The 23,427-nt window shown below is 40.4% G+C and overlaps 1 protein-coding gene across 1 annotated transcript; it reads right to left on the reverse strand.

Moving 5' to 3' along the window:
* Nucleotides 1-6,306: 6,306 nt before the first annotated feature.
* Nucleotides 6,307-23,052, reverse strand: kcnq2a (potassium voltage-gated channel, KQT-like subfamily, member 2a). The gene is made up of 8 exons (XM_076275778.1): nucleotides 22,775-23,052; nucleotides 10,420-10,510; nucleotides 8,711-8,837; nucleotides 7,785-7,960; nucleotides 7,387-7,512; nucleotides 6,817-6,927; nucleotides 6,558-6,653; nucleotides 6,307-6,405 (listed from the first exon to the last, which is right to left on the reverse strand). Exons 1-8 carry the CDS (start codon nucleotides 23,050-23,052, stop codon nucleotides 6,307-6,309), a joined length of 1,104 nt encoding a protein of 367 aa, XP_076131893.1.
* Between the last annotated feature and the right edge of the window lie 375 nt (nucleotides 23,053-23,427).

Raw genomic sequence — 23,427 nt, forward strand, 5'->3', positions numbered from 1 at the left:
TTCTTTACTGACCTTCAGAGTTCTGGCGAGATACGGCGCCCTTGATGCGGAAGGCGTGTTTGGCGAGGTTGGCTACTTTGCTTGGGCTGTCCTCCACTCCCTCCTCCGTGCCCGGGGTCTTGCTTTCTTTGCCGCTCACATTTTTGGAGGGACTCTGAAATACTTTATCTTTAAGGCTGGGCTTACGGCTACGGTAAGTGGAAAGAGGCACACAAAACACAGACCATGTGTGAAATTTACACAGGTCCAGGGACGTAGTCACTACCCATTATGAGTAACAACGAGTAAAATGTTAATTGTTTTAGATACCGGAGTTCACGGTTGTTTGAAATTAGAACGGATCCCTTTGAAGCATGCCCCACCCCCCTTGTGTGATTCATTTGGGCTGACTAAGCAAAAGGAATTGTTTCATACACAAGAGAATATTGGTCAGCAACGAGAACAGTGAAAGTGCTGACTTCTGCATCACACTTCGGGGGTAAAGTCCCCCCAAGTGGCTCACTCTCTTGACATACAGATATATCTAGTGAGTCAAAATGAGCACAGAGACAGTGTTTGCATATTTCTCACAGGAGGTAAGTGCAAGGCCTTGTTTTCCTGTGTAATCACAGACACAGTGAAATGACAAGGGATAATGAGTTGTGCAGTGATTTCCAAGACAAAGAAATACACTTCAGTGTCCATTGGTGCCCAATGGGCCATAGATATCCAAGCAGGATAGGGATGAAATGCTTCTGCCATCTACTGGTCAGACCCCAGCACTACGCATGCACCCAGTGAGAGGGAACCATCAGCAAGAAACATTTATCTGCATTTATCTTTCAGCCATTGGTTCCCATTCCAAATGGCCGGCTGGTCATTTATGTTTTTAGAAAGGATTTGATTGTTTTTTGTGATGAAATGGGGTATCAAGGTGGGTCAGGTTTTAAGATATGGACAGGGTGAACAAAGGTGAGATTGTGAGTCGTATATAGTTGTATATATTTATATGGTTACAAGCATGCTACATTAGCTATGCCCAATTCTCAATAAGTAAACATATTTAGTGCATTTAGTTGCTCACATCGCATCTGTCATTTAGTCATTCAGACACCAAGAATGGGCAAAACTTATTTTTACGATATTTGAATTAGTGGATTGAAATTAGAGAAGTGTTAGAATTGCAACAAGCTAATGTAATATTTGCTATAAGAAGCCAGCAGCTTTCAGCAGCCTTAGCAATGCAGTATAACAGAGAGGTTTAAGAAAGGAAATTATTATTATGCCTATCATTGCATATGTTGCACTTATATGCCTGCTTCCTTAAAGAGAAATATTGATGTGTTTGATGATGATATTTTATTCCAGTATTAGGAGTCTCCATTGTTGTGGGAAATAACCCATTTTCCCCAGGTTATGGCAAGATATAACAATATCTCCCAACAAATTGGACAAGGAAAAAAGAATATTATTCAATTCTGTCAACTTGCTAGTCATGCTTGACACAAGCCAGCATGCAATTGTAAAGAATCATTAGGAGATGAGTTGACTTGAAAGTTTAAATGAAAAAGTTCCAAGAGCATAGAGAAAAATATGTATATTTCCTATCTTGAGGTCAGAGTTGAATTTAATGATGATGCTGATCATGACCATTAATCCTTCACTGGTATTACACTTGGTTCCAAAAACGTATATACAGTGCCTATAAAAAGTATTCACCTCCCTTGCATATTTTCCCTTTTATTGCTTTAATGAATGGACTCTGTCAATTTAATTTGGCCTTCTTTTACAATAATTTACAAAATCCCCTGTTTAATGTCAAAGCAAAAGACATTTGCTTTAAAGCTGCAGTTGGCAAGTCTGACAGATTGAGGGGACTTAGCCAAAATTTTGAATGGTTACAACTCTCATGCCTCTCCCCTGCTACCACCGAGCACCCTCTCATCGAGTTTGTGCTCATCAGTGCCCTGCTCTGATTGGACCAGAAGAACCGGCAGCTGTGGATTTTTGCAAAACAAATAACAGGCTCTAGGTGGGGGTAGAAGTGCGTTTTTTCCCCCCTAAAACCGGCTGATTTATGTTGTTCTGTCGGAGCATAGTGTCGGTTTCAGTGAATATGATCAAAAAAATCTTGCCAACTGCAGCTTTAAAGTAAGTGACTAAATCAACAGTGGTCCAGCCAATTGGTGCTAATAGTCTCACAATTAGTGAAATGGAGATCGCCTGAGTGCAGTGAAAGTGGAAGACGCAGTCACTGGTGAGTCAGTATTCCTGGCTATAATTTCACCATGAAAACAAAAACACTCCAAATAACTCAAAGAAAAGGTTATTGGCAAGCATAAGTGAGGGGATGGATACAGAAAAATGTTCAAGTCACTGATGTTTAGTAAAATCCATCATTAAGGAATGTAAGGAATATGGCAAATGTGCAAATCTTCCTAGAGCAGTCTGTCACCACAAACAGAGTGACTGTTCAAGAAGAATAATGGTGGGGGAGGCCACCAAGGCACCTATGACAACTCTGAAGAAGTTAAAAGCTTAAGCAGCTGAGATGGGAGAAACTATGCCAACAACAACTTTTGCCCGAGTTCTTCACCAATCAAAGCTCTATGGGTGAGTGGCAAAGCTCTTATTAAATCTAAAGTTCGCCCAAAGAAATGTAGGACACTCCAAGGTGAAATGGAAGAAGGTTCATAGGTCTGATGAAACCAAAAGTAAGCTTTTTGGCCACCAGACTAGATGCTTTTTTTGGCGGACACCAAACACTGCACATCACCAAAAACACACTATCCCTAATTTGAACCATGGTAGTGGTAGCATCATGCCGTGGGGATACTTCTTGACAGCAGGCAAAATATATGGAAATCTTGGAGGACAATCTGATTCAGTCTGCAAGAGAACAACAACTTGGGAGAAGATTTACTCTCCAACAAGACAATGAGCCGAAGCCTACAGCGAAAACTACACAGACATGGTTTAAAAACAACAAGGTGAATGTTCTGAGTGGCCGAGTCAAAGCCCAGATCTCAATCTGGCTTTTAACAGATCTGAAAATCTGTGGCTGGATTTAAAAAAGGTTGTTCACACCCATTCCCCTTACAACCTGGCAGAGCTTGAGCAGTTTTGCAAAGAAAAACGGAAGAAAATTGTAGTATCCAGATGTGCAAGCCTAATTGAGACCTATCCACACAGACTCCATGCTTTAATTGCAGCCAAAGGTGCATCCACTCAATACTGACTTGAAGGGGGTAAATATTTTTGCACTCACTTATTTTGCATCATATATTTTCAATTAATTAACATTACTTTGTAAAAATCTGCTTTCATGTTGACATTAAAGAAGGGATTTATGTAAAATATTATAAAAAAAGGCCAAATTAAATTAATCAAGATTACATAAATAAAAACAGTAAAAGTGGAAATATCCAAGGGGTTGAATACTTTTTTTATAGGCACTGTGTATTCTGACACATAATAGAAAAAGTTGACCCCAAGGCAGGTGAATAACATTTGTGATGGAATTAGATGAGAGACATGCAGAGGCTGTCAAAGTACACCTCAGCAAGCATAGGACCACTGGCAGCACATAACATTACTGCAGGGTCCTGACAATATGTGTTTAATGATGGATAATTGTACACAATGGGCTAAAACAGCACACTCTTTAGTTAAGCAAAGTAAGAAAAAATTTGGGCATTACAACGTATAAGGGCCTAGAGAGTACTAGACAGGAGACATAGCATAGATTTGAAATAAACTCCAGACAATGGAAAGCTAGAGTTTGGCTTCTACGACTTATCTTCTCCCCTTGGGAACCGAATCAGTTACTATGTGAGCTGGCGAACATGATTAACAGGGCGAAATAATAGAAAGAGAGAGAGAGAGAGAGAGAGAGAGAAAATACAGAACAGACCCAAGTGCTTGAGAGCCATCTAGACGTGCAGATGTTAGTAATCTGTGTGCAACGGTACCTAAGGCTTCTGGGGCAGCACCCACAGAGTTGAGCTGAGTGTGATTTCGCATTACTGCTCATGAGAGGCGGTGGGCAGTGACAGAGACACAAGGACAGCATTGTAAATGTGATGCTGAAATTGATACTGATTAGTAAAAAGGAACTGGACGGTGACCCTGTACATGGATGGATAATTGATGGTATCGTGCCAAATAATAGCAAAATAATGGTAATGCACTGTGTGCTATGAAACGTCACAATAGATCAAAAATGGTTATGAGAACATGACAATGTGAGTAAAAAGTAAAAAGTTTCATAAGTGTAGTTATTGTACAAAAATGTTGTGCATATGTCCGATGATTGAGATAGAATATGACAAAAATATCCCTTATATAGCTTTTCCCATGTCAAATGCACAACCACAATGTGCTGATGAGAATATTGGGAAAAATATGTTTTATGATGTGGTCATGAATAAATTGCTGCGAGGAGTGAACCTATCAAATATCAAAAGGTGCTTGACTTTCAAAATTATCTGAAAAGTGCTAGCGTAATGTCTACTCTCCTAATACAGTGAAGCCAGTGCTGATACCAGAATATTTTAGATAGCTCTTGAAAGGTTAAAATATCAGGGTGTGAAAAAATCCATTAAAAATTGGATGATAACAACCCATCCAGTGGTAGTGTGCTCCATATTATAAATAGACCGGAGTTGCTTGTTAGCCAATTTCTTTTTGTGCTTATTCTATAACTGTAGTACAGTTATTGAATTATCCGATAAATATAGGCTTGTGTCATGGGCACCTGCTAACATTCAGAGATAGGTGGTTTAATGACCTATCATGGTCTTACAATCTCAGTATATCTAAGTATTGTTCTTTGTAATTACATTAAACTGAAGAAGGCTTCTGTATCTTGAGTCAGTGTTTTGTTTGTGTGTCATTTGTGTTCATTACAGTGCCTTTTCTCAACTGTAGTAAAGGAGAAGGGTTTTAATGATGTTTAATGGCTGCTGTCTCTGGTCTTCTGTCTGGATACAATGCTGCCTTAGTCCAAAGCAGGTATAATCAGTCAGCAACCACCTACCATGCTTATTATAAAGAATACATATGTAACAGTATATGAAATACATAAAAGAAATATTGGCTATATATTTGTGCTTATTTGTTTGCATTTAGCCGTGCACTTAAAGTACTCTGTGCTGATACTAGCAAACGGCTATGCAGCTATCATGGCTTTATGTCTGGTCAAAGTGGCATCATAGTCATTCAATACCGGTACTTTATATGAAGATGGCTCCTTTATTAGGAGTTTCCTTCTGTTGCATTCCTTACTGCATAGCAAGTCACTTCAGACAGATATATTGGTGTAGTAGTCTCTAAGAAAGATGCAAACAACCAGAGATATACTGACCTTGGAGAAGATTCTGCTGGCTGGGCGTCCTTCCTATGAGGCAACCACAGAAAAGAAAATCGAAGATAGTCAGAGTTACCTGTGTCCCTGTAATTTAACAAGCTAAAACGACAATTGGCAGCTAGTTATTGATTGATTACAGATTACATATGATTTATAACTAAAGTAATATTAGAATTGACATTAAAGAACCTTGAGAATGAAAAGACTACTTAAAACCCTCAGAGGAAGCGGATTAACCGTACTAACTGAAGTTTATACTTCAAAAATGCTGGAGGTCATAGAATAGAAAAGGAGTTTTATCCTTTAAGCCAAGTGAATTGAACTGAACCACCAGCAATATTTGTGAGAAAACATTTCTCTGAAAGGATATTCATTCAAACCTGAACCCAGTCTTTCCCTTCAGACTTCGTAGTAGGTCCAGCTGATTGATTGGAGGGATGAGCCTTGATGTGGTTGGAGGAGACAAGGTCAAGAAAGTCAGCATCCTATAGGCCTCTAAAGCAACACACATCCTAACCTAATCAGCACCCCACTCTTACACCTAGTCTATGTCCACTCCCAGAATGCTTGTCTCTGGGTTACATCATTGTGGCCTATATAAAATGTAATACATACATGTAAGTAAATACATTAACTCATAACTGCTTTCAGATTCCTGAGTGCACTTTATACGCGGGGGCTGTTGGTTAAAAACATGTGGAGAAACAAACCAAGTCCATCACACTTCTCTCATAAACTGATAATGTACACTCAAACTCTCTCTCAGATGAGAATCTAGGGAGGCAATGTTCTCTTACAGTAATACTAATGGAAATACTAATGGAAATAGTAAACTTGATCACAAATCCATGAAACTGATTTCCTATATGATTAAATCTACACTAATAGAAGTCCATTACAAATGCTGAAAGTGAGCCTGCAGATGCAAGAAGGTGTGGAGGAGGAGGGCGTCCACTCTATTACCTGTACATTGGAACTGATACATTCTGCTCATAGAAGTCCCATGTTGCGAAAAGGTCTGTTCGAGTTAAATTAGTTGCATAAAATCTCCAGGCACTCTAGTAAAAAAAAAAATAAAGCCAAAACTGTCAACACCTAAGTAAAGAAATGATGCTTACGTAAATGTTGAATGTTGCAATAGCATACCATGCAAGCAGTTAGTTAAGCTAATGCTAGAATGTCCTAGTTTGATATTTCTGGTCAAGCCTACCTGAATCAGGCCTGCCGCTGGATTTCGACGTTTCTCAAAATGCTTCTGTCTGTGTTGCTCCTGTACCTTCAGAGCAAAGCCAGAGCCAAGAATACCCTGACAGATGCATGGCCAAAGAGAGAGAGAGAAACAGAGGGCAAGAGAAGTCCCTCAAAAACAGCCCTTATACCATCTGTTCACATACAAAGTGTTCAGTACACAAAATGTCCTTCATTTTTGCAAATTGCTATTCATTTATTCAACCTTTTGCACAACTTACAGCAGGAAGTGCAAAGAAAGCCACACCAATCATGCTGAAGGCTGCAGCGATGAGTCGCCCATTCCATGTTATTGGAAACTTATCACCATAGCCTATCGTCGTCAAGGTGATCTGTGATGGAGAGATTCGCAATACATTTTGAATGAGTTCTAAAGTGACTGATGGTTCTCTGGTCTTGGTCTGGCTAAATCAATATACTCGAAACAATGTCAGAAACAGCTGTATCTTGAGAGGCCTGGCCTCTTCTTCTCATCTCCAGCTAATGACCCTTATCCTGGGTTTACTCAGACAAATGAGATTCACAGTTGAGCTGAGTTTTACCCAGTGTTAAAAAGGAGATTTGCCTGTTGCCTTCGTACTTGCTTTATGGGAGTAAGATGTGCTACACAAAAAGAGAAATTAAATTCAACATTTATTTCAAGACAAACATACTGTATTTTGTAACCCCTCTGAGGCTATAGGAGATAGTAGGCGCCTCCAGTCTAACCTAGTTCTTTTAATGTGCGCTGATGGGAGATGGAGCCTCCCTTCCCTTCCAGTCAGAGGCCTGCTGTGGAGGGAATTACTTACCATGCCCCACCACAGCGCATCAGCATATGTCTCAAACATCTCGTTGTCATCCTTCTCCACTGAGTACACCAAGAAGGACGCCAAGATGAGACACAGGAAGCCGATGTACCAGGCAGTAATGAGCTCCTGCAGAGATGGGGAGGAACAAGAGAGAAAATGTCCAAGAGCGGAATCATTTCATTTTAGAATATCTAACGCTCAGATGATGTATTTAGCTGTTTCAATAGCTGCGTTTAATTCTTCTCTTGAACAGAAGTATTACACCATGTCAGTATGAGCATGCTATTTCAAAGTGCAGTTTGTGCTTGGCTTTGGGCATGTGTTGTTGCTGCGTTAGTTTTTTTTGTTGGAATACAGACACATACAGTGTGTTTGCCCACACAGTGCAACAGCATTACCTTGCTGTGTGCATAGACCACAGATCCCAGAAGTTTCCAGGTACCGCCGCGACGGTCCATTCGGAGCATGCGCAGGATCTGCAGAAAGCGCAGACTCCTGATGGCAGAGGTGGCGAAAACATTCCCCTGCGAGCCGGCTGCTAGCACTGACACGGATGCAATCAGCACCATCATGTCTACATGGGAGCACAGTAGCCAACACACACGCACACATACACACACACACATACACATATACACACACACACGACTCTTGAGTAGAATTCCAACACCTATTAATATGCCAAGTGCATGTTTGAGATACACATTCTCACCAGTGCATTATTATGATACCATAGCATAGCAGATACATTCTTCTATGCTTTGCAGAAGATTTGCAGCAAGTAATAGTTCTTGTTGCTTCCTTTACCAATTAATGAAATCACATCTTTCTGCTGATGTGAAACAGTCCTGATTGGCAAAGCTGACTTGGCTTTGCCAATGTGAGGCAGACCTGATTGGCAAACAGCTGATTGATGATGGAACACTGTCAAACAGCCTCCAGCACTCGAATCCAACGTCAATGACAGAGCATCTTTGGGCCTTTATGTCTGTTATCTTACATACTGAACTTGTTATGATACGTGATATGAATTCATTTCTAAGCAAAAAGTACATACGTTGTTTAAATTGAATACCTTAGTATGATAGACTTAGTGTCTGATTCCAGTATTTAGTTAATGTACCATTTAAAAAGTAGAACTACGCAAACTGTCAAAACTGAAAGATTTTGTAGGGAAGAGAGGAGAGGGAGACATGACAGTGTGTGAGAGATAGAGTGAGCGAGAGAGGGAGGAAGAGAAAGAGGGCATAAAGACAAGAGGAAATAAAAAGAACCACATAACAGGAAGAGCATGGTAACAGTGTGAAGTGGCCAGCACTCCTACCGATGATACAGAAGGGCTTGCGGGCAAACTTGAGCCGGCCTCTCCATCCTCTGTAGCGGCAACAGCAGCCTGCCGCCCAAATCCTCACAATATACTCCACTCCAAACACCACGATGGTCACGATTTCCTGCAGTCAGAAGACACAACGCTAGTGCACAAACTCTGGCACAGTAAGTACAGTCAAACTTGACTGGACACTAACCGTCAATGTCCTATGTAAAGATGCTGACACTGTACGTATTACACAGTTCATTTCTGTGATTCACCCTCTTTAACCACAGAATATGGATATTATCCTACATACATAAAAACGTATTTCTAAAGCTGAGAGCATCAACGTTTAGTGTACCAAAAATATGTCAAAATGTTAAAAGATGTCATGTTAACAGGATTCATTCTAAAGGACTAGATATGCTTGGTAAAATGTACACCATCTTGGTAACTTAAAGGTATCCAATGCAGTTTTGTTTTTTTGTGCGCTACTGGGCTCCCCTACAGTTGCAGAGTATTTGACAAGATAATATTACAACTTCATACAAATATTCCACAATTGGTATAAAACAATTCATATGATTCTCTGGGTCGGGACAGAGCGAAGTTGCAAAGCTGGTTCTCCATAGGTGGGTAGGCTATGGTTGGGAAGGCACATAATTCTCTCTATTACAAGTTAGTTTAACATCAAAATAACATTGAAGCTGTAATATTAAGGTACAAAAACTTCAATAGGATATCTTTAAATAAAATTAGATACATTAATTTGCTTACAAACTCCGTGCAAGTGACTGAGGCATGTATGCTTTCCCATTTGAACTGTGAGAACAGATTTCCTTTCCTACCTGAACGTCAACAAATCCATACTGTCGACTGTTTGGTCCCTGAAATACTGTAGCTCAGATGACACTTACAAATGCAGAGGCATGGATGCAGTGGCTATTGATTTAATTAGCCTACAATACGTATACTTCTTGTGGTTGAGGAGATCTCTCCCTGAGTAAAGAATTGCTAAGACAAAACATCTTTGGGTGTCCTGCACACTGGTATCATTTGGAATACATTAAGACAAATGTTGACAACAATGTAAAGCATGCATAATTTAGATATTGCAACAAGACACATAATCCATATTTGCTAACTCATCAAGTCTTGTATTATATATACCTGTTGTAAAAGTAGTGTTACGTCCCTAGCTGTTTGTGTTCCTGCTGTCTCTGTATTTTTCAGACACTCCAGCAGGGGGCTTAATTGCTGAACCAGCCCTATATAAGGTGTTGATTGACGTCACTCCTGAGGCCGGCTCGTTTTTTTGGTTCCTCGCAGAACGCCACCGCTGCCTCGCCACGCTACGCTTTGTTCTCCGTTTTCCGCTTTCGCCCAGGTCTCCAGTCCCTCTCAGAGTGAGAGTCTGGGAGAGAGGCCTGGAAATTGGGCGGCTTCGTTTTTGGCCTTCTGGCCTTCACTTGTTATTTGTTTAGAATATAGATTTTTGCCTTAATTTATGTTCTAGTTTAATTATAATAAATTATTGATTATTTTCAAGTTTATCCACCGTTGTCTGCCGTGTTTTGCCCTTGCTTTATTTAGTTTTGTTATAGTTCCCTGACCCCTAGCAGGGGACATAACAGTAGGACAGAGGTCCAGTCTAACTCACTAATGAAATACACAATACAAACGCACACAATCCAAGCTCACATCCTATAGATTGTACATACCAGAATGTATAAGGCACTCTCTGAGCTCTTCTTGAATTCCTTGATCGTGGCAAACACGGAGAGCACAAGACAGGAGAATACCAGCACAAATCTGAAACGAAGGCATACAGATGCATTCTTCAACATTCGTCCATACTACTCCAAGCACACTACATTGCAATTATACTTTACATAAGTACAACGTATGGCAACCCATGAATGTAGGCATTACCAGATGGTTATTGATTCATTACCACTGATAACATGGGTATCATTGGGTATGTGAGTCTATGGACATACAGTGCAACCGGAAAGTATTCAGACCTTTCAAGTTTTCCACATTTTGTTATGTTTCAGGCTCATCTTAAAATGGATTCAGTTCTTTTTTTTTTCTCATCAATCTACACACAATACTCCAACACTCCACAAAAGATCAGGTGTTTGGAGTGTTTTGTACATTTATAAAAAATAAAAGTCTGAAAATGTCAATTTACATAAGTATTCAGACTCTTTGTTATGACACTTGCAATTGATCCCTGGTGCATCCTACTTCAATGGTCTTTGAGATGCTTCTACAACTTGATTCACCTGTGCTTGAATTAATTAATTGGCCATTATTAAGAGAGGTAGACATCTCTTTATATACAGTCTTCACACAACCCTGTCTTGCAGATCTACGGACATTGTCTCGACCTTGTGGCTTGGTTTTCACTCTGACATGGTTATGGATTTGGCAGATGCCTTTGTCCAAAGCGACACATAAATACAAAACAACAATATTTAAAATTGATTAGAATGTTGGTCAAATTTAATAAGAAGAATAGTAATAATATCAACAATATCAATTCAATCAATAGCCTAATAAAAATAAGCAATGAAAATGAGGGGAAAGGCAATAAAAACAATATTGTCCATTTAATCAATAATATAAAAACAATGACATGGTAAGACTACATAAGGAGAATATCAAGAATAAACAATAATGTCAAATTAATTAACAGCCTAATGAAAATAAAACAATATTATACAAACCATAACACATAAGCGCTTAAACAACTAAGCACATGTTGAATAGGAATGTCTTTAGACCCCTCTTAAATGACCCAAAACTACCACAGGAACGGAGAGCACTGGGCAACTCATACACCATCAACTGTGAGACCTTATATAGAGAGATGTCTGCCTGTCCTAATAATGGCCAATGAATTAATTGAGGCACAGATAGACTCTAATCAAGTTGTAGAAGCATCTCAAGGACCATTGATAGAAGTAGGATGCACCAGAGCTCAATTGCAAGTGTCATAACAAAGGGTCTGAATACTATGTAAATGGAATATTTCAGACTTTTATTTTTTTCTAAATTTACAAAACACTCCAAACATCTGATTTGGAGTATTGTGTGTAGATTGATGAGAAAAAAAACCCCGAATTGAATCCATTTCAAGATGAGTCTGAAATAGCTGTAACAAAGTGTGGAAAACTTGAAAGGGTCTGAATATTTCCCCAAAGGGCTGCTTTTACACCAAAGAGTTCAGTCTGGTGACTTGCTGTCACTTAGGCTTGAAACCTGCACAGAAATGAAATGTTGATGTCAATCAGGAATGCTGTCATCAATCAGGAATGTTAATGCACTGCATATAGGCTAGAGGCCAGGGGTCCGTTGCACAAAAGCAGAATTAAGACATCCGGGATAAGTTACTGAGCTGCGCTCAATGAATCCAAAACAAGAGCGTACAGGCTTAATTGGTTGCACAAAGACCAAGCCAGGATGAGCAGACACGGATTCATCAAGCCAGGTGAAACCTATCCTGGATAAGTGCGCGCTCACGGCTCCTTCAAATAGACCCCACCACCGATCACAGATTCACTGATTCACCATGGCAACTAGCGGCTTCATTGCTTCTTCTACGGTGTGAAGTAGGTAGCGATAGCCTTTTCACAACAGCAACAAACAGCAACACCTCTGTTTAGGAGAATATTGCAACTAGTTCCGCGACCACCACGTGCGAAATAGACCTCTGAAGTTCGCCTACAAAAAAGCTGCCATCTTTGACATCCGGTATCTGGCGATTTTTCCTATGGGAAAATAACATGGGGATTTTGAATAATCGCACCTGTTAAAGTCTCGTGGGGATGAAAAAGTCTGAAATGCAGACGTTTTCCTGAACACACTTTTGTCCTCTGCCTTCGAGTGGATACTGTGATCTCCGGTAAGTGAAGGCGGCACACTTAGATGTTTGCTACTCCAGAGCTAACTTGCAATGCAATTTGCCATAGGTAGTTAGCTTCAATTAACAACCGGATCTCCTTATATGGGCAAAGATGGCCGTTTTGGATCTTTTTTGTAGGCAAACTTCAGAGGTCTATGGTTAGGCACTCCCGTGATGTCACATTGTCGCATGACAGGTCGGGAATGGCGAGTATGTAAAAGTTAATTAATGATCACAAACGTTTAAATAATGACAATGGGTCTAGGTATATGTGATAACAATGTGTAGTGGGCAGTGGAATAATTATTGGTTTCCGTTTGTGGTGACTGCTGACTGAGATAAGGGATGAGATTAAATAGATCCTGGAATTTAGCCTGGTCTGGAGCAGGCTAGCTCCAAAGAATAAATCGCCATGGTAACTTATACCATAACATATCCTGCTGCCCCCTATCCCGCTTTTGTGCAACTGGATCACGGATAAATTGAGCCAGGATAACCAAGATATCCCGGCTTAATCCCTTATCCTAGTTTTGTGCAATAGGCCCCAGATGAGGAAAAGACAAAAATAATCACTATTCAAAATGTTATCTTATTATTTATTAAATTGTTTATGTCTTGGTGTCACGCACGGGTACGCTGGCGACTACGCCACTCTGTCCGGTATCTTTTGTCTTCTGTGTCAATGTCTTGTGTGTGAGCGCTTTGGGTTGCACTTGCATATAAAAGCGCTATATAAATAAAAGTGACTTGACTTGACTTGACTTATATCTCTAACAGCGATGGCCTTGCTCATAGAAGTAGAAAAATTGATAAAACAGTTCTTTGAAGGACAAAACATTCCAAACCTCTGTAAAAGAAAGCCAACCTAAAAACTGTACTGTAGGTCAGATTGAATGAATAATTCAGATGAAAACCCCGGAAAAGTCAATGGTGAACTCATGAAACAGTGTTATTTTTTGACAAAAAAATAACGCAACTGCAACCCTTCAGAAACAAACCTGTCGTAAGCCAGTATAACCCAAGATCTGAACTGTCTCTCTGTGTGTATAGTTATTCCTAAATCAAACCTAAACGGGAATTATGTTCGGTCAAACAAGCTCAAATTTCAAAAACCTCCCTGACGTTGGAGCAGGGTCATTCCGTGTGAAATCACCCAATTTCAGCGCAATTTGGCAGGTGACCCTCTCCGAAAAAATCTGAAAAAAAACACAGGTGTTTGTAGACCAAATCCATGCATAGATCTTAAATAGTATATCTGTATAACTAATCGTTGCAAAAATACAGCCCTTTGAAACTTCAAGTCATTTTAAGCATTGTGGTGAACAATCCTTTTTGTTCAACTTCCAGCATTATTGGCTCTTTTGGTATTTCACACTATTAGTTAAAACTATGTGAATAGAAGTACATTTTCCTGTTGAATTAAAAAATCCAATCAGATCAGACGTATCTTGTATACTTTCCCCTCTGCAAAGCTCTGAAAATGGCTATAAATTCATAATGTGAAAAGACATCATCACCTTTGAGGGCTTCTCATTCAAAAAGTATGTGACACAAATTAATCAGATTTTTTTCCTACACATATATGTATTATAAGGTCCTGTCCATGCATTAACTTTGGTTGTTATCATTTTCATATTTTCAGAGCATTTTTAAAAAATTGGGCTTGATTTTCAAAAAGCCTTTCTTCATCTTCTCATTTCACCACGTGGACAGTTAACAGGATTTTTTTTAATTTTACCATATATCATTCTGTATGTGAGGATCATCTGCCCAAAATTTGGGCTTGTTGCTGAGTTTCTTCATTGAGAAGATTTTTTACAAATATTGTCTATAAATCCACTGAATTTGTACTGGATCTGCAGTACCACTTTGCACCACATGTGGTGCTCTTTTAATACAATGGAAGTCAATGGAAGAGTATAAGAGTCACTTGTTTGCTGCACATATCCAATCTAAACACACAGTTTATGGTTCATAGTTGAATTGGTCCAAATAATTATTGCAACATGAACAACATACTACTCATACATAAATCTTATTTAGAGAAAATAAACTGATCAAGTAAATTATACACACATAAGACTGACTGGTCATCATATATGCAGCAAGAGGATTTAGCTTAATTACCATCTTTGTAATGAGTTTTCTACACCAGCTTCAACCTATCAGTGCCTATGTGAGTACTTTAATAATTACTAGCCAGCTGGTTAGGCAAAGTCTATATCCATCGTCATATGCATGGGATGCAGTCCTACATAGACAAAGAGCATCAAGATGGAGATCAGTGCTTTGTCTCCATGTGATCTGGGAAAGAAGTTGGAACATATTCAAGAAACAATGGGTTTCTAAAATTCAGTTCATCAAGGTATTTCACTTAATGAAGATGACCATGTGTGTTTCCATCACAAGTATTCATAACAAGGTTTGAGGACTCGTGGATCCAAGAGGCATTTGTAAAAAGATGATAAATCTTTAGTGTTGATTTTTCTGCATCTGACAATGCACTGAATTTTAGAAACTCCTTTTTACTTGAACCATATGAACCATAAACTGTGTGTTTAGATTGGATATGTGCAGCAAACAAGTGACTCTCTTACTCTTCCATTGACTTCCATTGTATGAAAAGAGCACCACATGTGGTGCAAAGTGGTACTGCAGATAAAGTACAAATTCAGTGGATTTATAGACAATATTTGTAAAAAATCTTATCTCAATGAAGAAACTCAGCAACAAGCCCAAATTTTGGGCAGATGATCCTCACATACAGAATGATATATGGTAAAATTAAAAAAAATCCTGTTAACTGTCCACGTGGTGAAATGAGAAGATGAAAACGGGCTTTTTGAAAATCAAGCCCAATAAAAATGCTCTGACAATATGATAATGTTAACAACCAAAGTTAATGCATGGACATGACCTTATAATCCATACATGAGTGGGAAAAAAATCTGATGAATTTGTGTCACATACTTTTTGAATGACAAGCCCTCAAAGGTGGTGATGTTTTTTCACATAATGAATTTATAGCCATTTTCAGAGTTTTGCAGAGGGGGAATTACACAAGATACACCTGATTTGATTGGATTGTTTAATTCAACAGGAAAATGTACTTCTATTCACATAGTTTCACTAATGTGTGTGAAATACCAAAAGAGCCAATAATGTTGGAAGTTGAACAAAAAGGATTGTTCACCACGATGCTTAAAATTACTTGAAACTTCAAAGGGCTGTAGTTTTGGAACCATTAGTGATACAGATATACTATTTAAGATTTATGCATAGGTTTGGTCTACAAACACCTGTGATTTTTTTTCAGATTTTTTGGGAGAGGGTGACCTGCCAGCCACTGGGTGATTTGACACGGAATGACCCAGCAGCATGAAGCTTGAGCTCAAATGATCCCCCTACATCGTCCTCCTCTACCCTCTCACAACAGCAGCTCAACCCACCCAGGAGCCCTGCTCAGAACAACAGTGATAAATATCAGCTTATCCCTACCGCCAAAAACCCTGAAGCCTGTGAAGCCATTATTCATCTCTCCTCTAAACTGGTTCCAAAACAACTCCCCAAATTCACTTACCCCATCTGCTCGTGTCACTCTGTCACCCCCCCAGGCTCCTGTCGCCTCCCTCCGCTCCTGTCATCTCCATTTAAACCCAACACTTGATTTCCCTTTGCTCCTTGCATAGTTCTCTCTCCCGGTCACCTTCCTCATCATCATCATCTATTTCTCTCCTCTTTGCCTCTCTCAGCCTTTCTTATGGCCTCCATCTGTTTGTGTATTTTTCCTTGACTTATAACACCTCGTCCAACTCCAATCATCCCCCTGCTTTGTTGGCGACCTGCTGTACTCCTCACGGGTCAGGCCGGGTCCAGAGTTGGCGAGCCACCAGGGAGTCCTGTGGGCAGCCGCAGGGGGTGACAGGGGCAGGGCAGCTCAAGGAGCCTCAGTGGGCCAGAAACTACTCGGACATAAACACTGCTGCTACGAGACGGGTCGGGCTATAGGCCAGATGATTAAAGAGCACTGAGAGATCTCCTGGCATGTTGTGCTATGAGCTGGCATATGAGTCTGCGTTGAGAATATCAACTGAGTTATCTGCTGTTGGCAAGCTTGTTAACCAAAGTCAGGAAAGATTTTGGTTTATGAATGAATTACAAATACCTCACCTAGGAAAAAAATATTAATTCAAGCAGCAATAACTGGCTATGCTATTTCATTCTGTGAGAACTGCATGTTGGTACATTATAAAGAAATCCGCTGCAGTTTGCACATACGAAAAGGTAACACCAGTTCATTGCTTTAATTGTCCAATGCTTTGGCAGAGGTGGATTATATTGATTAAGTAGTTTGTGGCCTTCAGTTTGTGCACATCTGCACTTTCTCAACAGCACCCGTAAATGGAACATGATTAAGCATCTCTTCAGCAAGGTATTTGTCTTCCTTATGGAAACTGTCCAGCTCACACAAGCATGAAACCAAAGGTCAAACGTGAGGAAAATGTTCAGGAATGCTCCATTAATGCACAAGGTATTTTATTTTTTTTAACATTTTTTACATTTTCATATCACCAGGAGTTGACTTAAAAGGGTTGTAGTAGCGTTTGTGGTAGAGCTATAATGAGCCAAATGTGGTCTCAGAACGCAATGAACAGACTGAAAAAGTCAAACTTGTGTGTGTGTGTGTGTGTGCATGTGTGTATGTGTGCATGTTTGTGTTAAAAAAGCAGGTGAAAATGTATTGGGACTACATAACGAGGGGATTAGAGAAGAGGTTGGAAGGCTGTGAAGGTTTAAGTGAGAGCTGGAGCCACAGGAGAGGGCTGCTCACAAGCTAATCCAATCTGCCCTAATGGAGATGGCCTGCAAGCCCCACTATGAGGCACAAATTTCAGCTGATGCTTTGAAGTGCTGGGTTGCATATATTATCCAAAGGACCTGGTCCTTTGGCCTCCTGCCTCTTCTAAAAACACACACACACACACACACACACACACACACACACACACACACACACACACACACAAGCAAGAAAGAACAGCTACCATTTTCTCTGACAAAGGAATGGTTTTGAGTTCAAGCCAAGCATCCCCATGAGATAACTTTTAGTTCTGAAATTCACCTTGAAACTGTCTCCAGTGGGTTTTGCCAAAAATCGAAAACATCAATTCAAAGATAAAGTGGGGCAGAGTGCTGCATCAGATTGTTGGAGTACATGGATTGAGAGTAAGAAGTGATCTCGTGCTGATTTCCAGTTCAGATTTCCGCGCAAATTGAGTTGTGTGAGTCGTGCTGGATGTGCTGACGAGGCTGCTGTGCAGTGGTTTTCAGTAGAGCCCAGAGATGCCCGTGCTGGCCGTGTGCTTGATCGATCATTCTCACATTCTTTTTTTTTCTCTCAAGGCTTCCTCACTGACCTCATAACACACAGCAGCTCCGGAACTTTTCTGGAACTGCCTTAGTTAACACTTTAAACACTCCTGGGAATGAGTGTGGGAACCCGAAGGCTTCATTAGTCAGGTCTGAGTAAAAAATAACTCAGATCTTGAGGTAGAGCTGCAAACGTGTACAGTGTGGTCTGTCTTGGGGTGGAATATTTTCTATTTTCTGCCTAGTAAAATACATAAATAAATACACAAATACATAAAAACAGCCAATACATTTTCTATGAAAAGGTGGAATTCTTCTTTATGTTAATCAAGTCTGTTCAAACAGCAGACATAAAGCACATCAATCTCCTGTAGCCTGATCACTGATGGTAATTATGCTGCAGATTCTTATTATGAAACAGCACGTCTTATTCCACTAAATATGAAAAAACACTAAGAAGCTAATCTCTTGTTTTCCATTAAGGCAACAGTAGGGAGTTTTGTTTTAACTGGCCATACTAAAAGGTATACAAAAATACCAACAACAGTATAGTTGGCTCCTATAAAAGCTTGCTAGCATGCTGACTGGAGTCCTTTGATGATATTGTTGATAATAATATTGTGAAACTACATAAAACATGCAACAGTAAAAAGATAACTGTGTAAAATACATGTGATGTTGCTAAAAAAAAACTAAGAAAAGGCAAAAAAGATGTGCCTGGTCCAATAATTACAGTACAGTTAATTAACAGTAGTCGCTAACAGGTCTGTTTTATAAATAATATGAATGGGTATAAGTGCAATCTATTTTAGGGCATTTGTACCAGCGTAGATAATCTTCCAAGCTTTGCATTATGTCACAAAAATCTGTCTTCTCCTTCATCAAATGCAATGGTTTTTGATGGTTGAATCTCTATCCCGAACTCAAAAATTAGACAATTTCGACAAATAGTTCCAAGAAGCTGTAAACCTACAGTAAACGTATTACCTGTAGACCTAATCTTATTACCAATCCAACCTAAAATGTTGAATCATGCAGGGCATGAAATAAAAACTATTACTGCAACTGGGCAAACTGTTAAAGCAAACTAGATTTGACAGTTCAGTGTACAGTATGAATCAGAATGAATGACACACAGGTTAATGTCTACTTCAGTTTATGATTTAAGGTCCATCCTACCATGGCTCTTGTATAGTACATCTCATGGCTATGACTAATGGATCCCAGGAATGAAAGCCACTCAACAACCTTTCTGTCAGGCATGTGCTGCATTGAGGGGAAATGCAGTAGCATGGGGGATAAATCCAATTTAGATAGCAACCGATACCGCCCAACCTAGTTTAGACGTCAATAGATATAGAGCCTAAAATAATGCAGGTGCCAAAAAGATGCCGTGCGTTTCTCACTCTGGACCTACAAGCGAAAGCACACTAAATACGTTGGGGAGTTTTCTCAAAGGGGAATTTATAGGGACATTGTGGCAACCTCCAGAATCACAGGCACCTGTCTCGTCCCACCAAAAAAAGGATTTTAATCAAAAAAAGCATAGGGAGCCAAATGTTGAGGACTTTGCATCAGCAGTTAGGGGAAGACTCTGGCAAACATACAAATGTGTTTGAGCTGAAAGGAATGAAATGAGGGAGTATGGAGATGAATATCCAAATGAGGAGGTATGGAGATGAATATCCAAATGCCAGTTGTCTGTTTGCAGCTCATAGTTCAGAAACCAAAGAATAGAAAGAAAACAGACACATTTTGTATACTAACTAAACCCTCTTGGATAAATGTTGCACAAAGTACAAAATATAGCATGTTAGTAGTGCTGGAACAAATTAGCAAAATTGAAAAAAATAGGCAACAAAAGTTGTGGGAAATTGTATATTGTTGTGAGTGTATCTTATGATACATGGGCATTGCCATTGGTCCCTATTGCACAATCAAGTACCATGACATCTCACTGTGCTCTCCTGCGCCTTCCCCATCGAGCTGACACTTTCTCTTATAAAAGCTGAGAGCTCCGGCTTTTCAAGACAGATAAAAATGGGTCTGTTAGTCTGGACAGCTGAGAAGGAGAAAAAGACTTCGGAACCCAAAATTGGGTACCAGTGCATCAGTAGCTCATCAGGGTCCATTGATTTCCTGATGATTCCACCAGCTCAGCAACGGCTTTCTGACCATCCCTGACTTCTGACCTGAGGAGCCATGCAAAGAGATGCACATCAGCCTGCTCAGTGGCTTGCTGTGTAACCTAACTCTCGGGACACACCAGTGACAGTAGACCATAAGTCTGTGGTCCTGGATTTGTATCTCATGTCATGCAGGTTACAGTAGTAATGTACCGTGACCCAAACTGTGAGCGAAGTTTAGGGCGGCAAGTGTAGGCCAGTGGGTTATAGTGTGCACTGTGTACTGTAAACATCACTCCCAGTCGATCAAGATGTGATGATGGTGATGACATTAGCAGGGATAGCTTTTAGCTTGTTAGCACACCTGCTCCATGTCTGTATTGTTTTGTATTTGATTCCAACACAGATTACATGGCACACCTGTGCCTCTGATGGATGTAATGTCTTTCTGCTTCTATAGGTTTGTAAGTATGGCAAGGGCAAAACTGGGGGTTGGGGGCTATTCCAATGTCCCATCCTCAGCTGCAACCATGTGATTGGGCTAAATGAAGACAGAAAGAAAAACAGAAGTTTTGTGATGCTTAATAGATAATGTTTCATTTCCAGTACGGGTGTGGCCTCATCTCTCCTGGGACAAAAAATGGAGTGTCTGGGACTATGTGTATTGATCTTGTGTATTTGCTTCCAATCGAACACTAACACACACACACACACACACACACACACACACACACACACACACACACAAAAACACACACACAGGGCCTCAGGACTACTGGTAGGTTATTACTTCATGTATGGCAGCCATCAGCAGGAGCTGACCATAGCAGATTGCAGTAAAATGCAGTAACACCCCAACACTAGGAGAGGGGAGTGAAAGTTGGATTTCTGTCAGTGCATAACAGTATTTAGAGCCTGCTAGAATAGGAGGAGGAGGGCGTACAGAAAAGATAGAGGGGGTGTAAGAGTCAGTGGAGAAAGTGTCAGGAAAGAGAGAGATCGAGAGAGAGAGAGAGAGAGATGGAGAAAGGGTAGGTACGCTGCACTCTACACTCTACAGTACATGCATCTCTGGAAGGGAGACAAGCCTGCGGAGATTAAGATGGGGGCTGAGTGTTCTATATAAATTATTTATCTAAAGTACATGGCAGAAATGGAGGCATAGTGTAAGAAGCTCTCAAGCCCAGTCATTGTGACTTTGAGCGAACAGGAAGCAATTACGATCAGGTTCAGTGCAATTAGCAGCGTGTCTGTATGGGCTGCAGTCAGTGTCCAGTGGCTTTCAATGACCACCTGTCTGGAATAATTGAAAAGTACACAAGCAACACTGACATGATCTCTCCATGTCTGTGCTCTCCTCTCCACTCTGTCCATAAATGGGTCTGCACGCTTGGTTGCATTTGCTGCTGCTGCTGCTGCAAGAGTTTCACTCTAGCACTTTAAACATGTGACTATGCCTTCAGCAGAACATATCTCAGGTGAGATTTGGATGAAAAACAAAAACATTTAACATAACACAATATGCAGTACTGTATGATGCACACATAATGCCACAAAGTAAGTTTATACTGAATCTGAGATGCTGAGACAACCCTCAAAGCCATTGTGTCATTATTATCAACCACATCTCATTCAGCTGCTGAACTCAACAAGCGTATTCAGTGGGACAGTGGAATGACTGTTCAAGCCTAATACAACAGTTACAATCCAAACATTTATACTCAGCATTTGAAACAAAAATCTGTTTTTAAATTACACTTTTGGATCTAGGACAACAACAGGACTACAAAAGATACAAACAAACAATCAATGTGAAATGTGACCTGTCTAAAAGTTGTAAAATACTTTCTAAATTCACCCAAATGTGATGTTTTGGCAAGTAAACCTGGCAGTGCGGTAACCGTAAAATCCATTGCAGTTTGTCGGGGGGTAGGGGGCGTGGGGCACCTTTGCGACAGCAATACTGTTAGATCGGGTGTAAAAGCCGAGCTCCCCTTTTCTTTTCAATTGCTGCTCCTGGTAATCTAAAGTAATTTTGAGGGCTCCTGATTTTTTTATGGGAGAAGGTGTCGGTTCAGGGATGATCAGTGCGTAAGAGCGCGCTGATCTAACAGAGACAAGGCATAGGGTGTGTGTGACTAAAAGCATACGCATGGAGTACCGTGTGCGACAGCGCAGCACGGGAGCTGACCAAGTGCTGAAACACCAAGCGTATTTCATATGGGCTATGTTACCCCTCAGGTGGCGATAACAAGTCTGAAATACACAGTGGCTTCAAAATCTACCCAGATTAACCACTTCATAGCCGTTATACGACCTTTTCACAATTATTTGAGGGTCTGATAACGTCATTCGACAAAGGTACTCTACGCAAATAAAAAAAATGCGATCTTCAAACACAAATACTCTTAGAAATAGCAACTTTTTAATGGTTGGAGATATATCCTTTAGGCAATATATTCCGCCCTACACTTATCACATCTAAAAGGGGCTATATGCGGCAAAGCAGATGGGCACGTCGACTGGTCAACAGCACGTCAAACTTTCACCACTGTGCGCGGTTAATGACTGCATCACTTCATTCATGATTCCCCCACATTAATGTCCGCACAGGCGTCAGCTGCGTGGAATCATGGTTTAAATATGGGATGAACACGGTCTCGTACTCACACATAAGCGTGGTATATGAACGCCCAGCCTCTCGGTCTCTCCAAAGCATTGTAGAGGAAATTCTGTAGTTTGCGATAGCCGGCATTTCTCTTATTGGCTCTCCCTCCTTGTCTGGGTCTGCATAAGATGCTGGCCCGCTTAGTGGTCTCCGAACCCGCTATGAGGAGCGCTCCGTCTCTGCTGGTCTCGGCTGCGCCTGGGTCCAGTCCAACAAAGCCGACTTTTTTCTCCCCGCCTTCGGGTGGATAGACTCCGCCGTTGGCGGATTTTTTCACCATCGCGAAAGTCACGGAAATGCAGACGGGGAAGATTGAAACTCCTTATCCGAAGGAGGCATTACCGAACTGGGGTGTGTTCCACAGTGCAGTTGTCGCTCGCTGTTCTCTACTGGAAAGCCAATTGAAATGCCTATGCGAAACTGCAATGGGTAGTCCTTTATTGGTGCGCCTATACCAGCTATCTGACAGGCGCTGTATTTTAATCTTTATGCTCCAGCCAACATAAAGAAACTGCCAACACAAATACGATTAAAAAAAACCTCTTCATTAATTAAATGGATTCCGCAGCCTCTTAAATAATGTTAAGGCAACAGAAACCTTTATGCATTTTTATTTCTTACAGTAATCAAAACATTTAAACTACCAATTAATAAT

Source organism: Alosa pseudoharengus, unplaced genomic scaffold (genome assembly GCF_046254945.1).
Source record: "Alosa pseudoharengus isolate Yale_2024_CS ecotype anadromous, Long Island Sound unplaced genomic scaffold, YU_APseudo_1.1 YU_APseudo_1.1_scf_9, whole genome shotgun sequence".
NCBI classification, from domain to species: Eukaryota; Metazoa; Chordata; class Actinopteri; order Clupeiformes; family Clupeidae; genus Alosa; species Alosa pseudoharengus.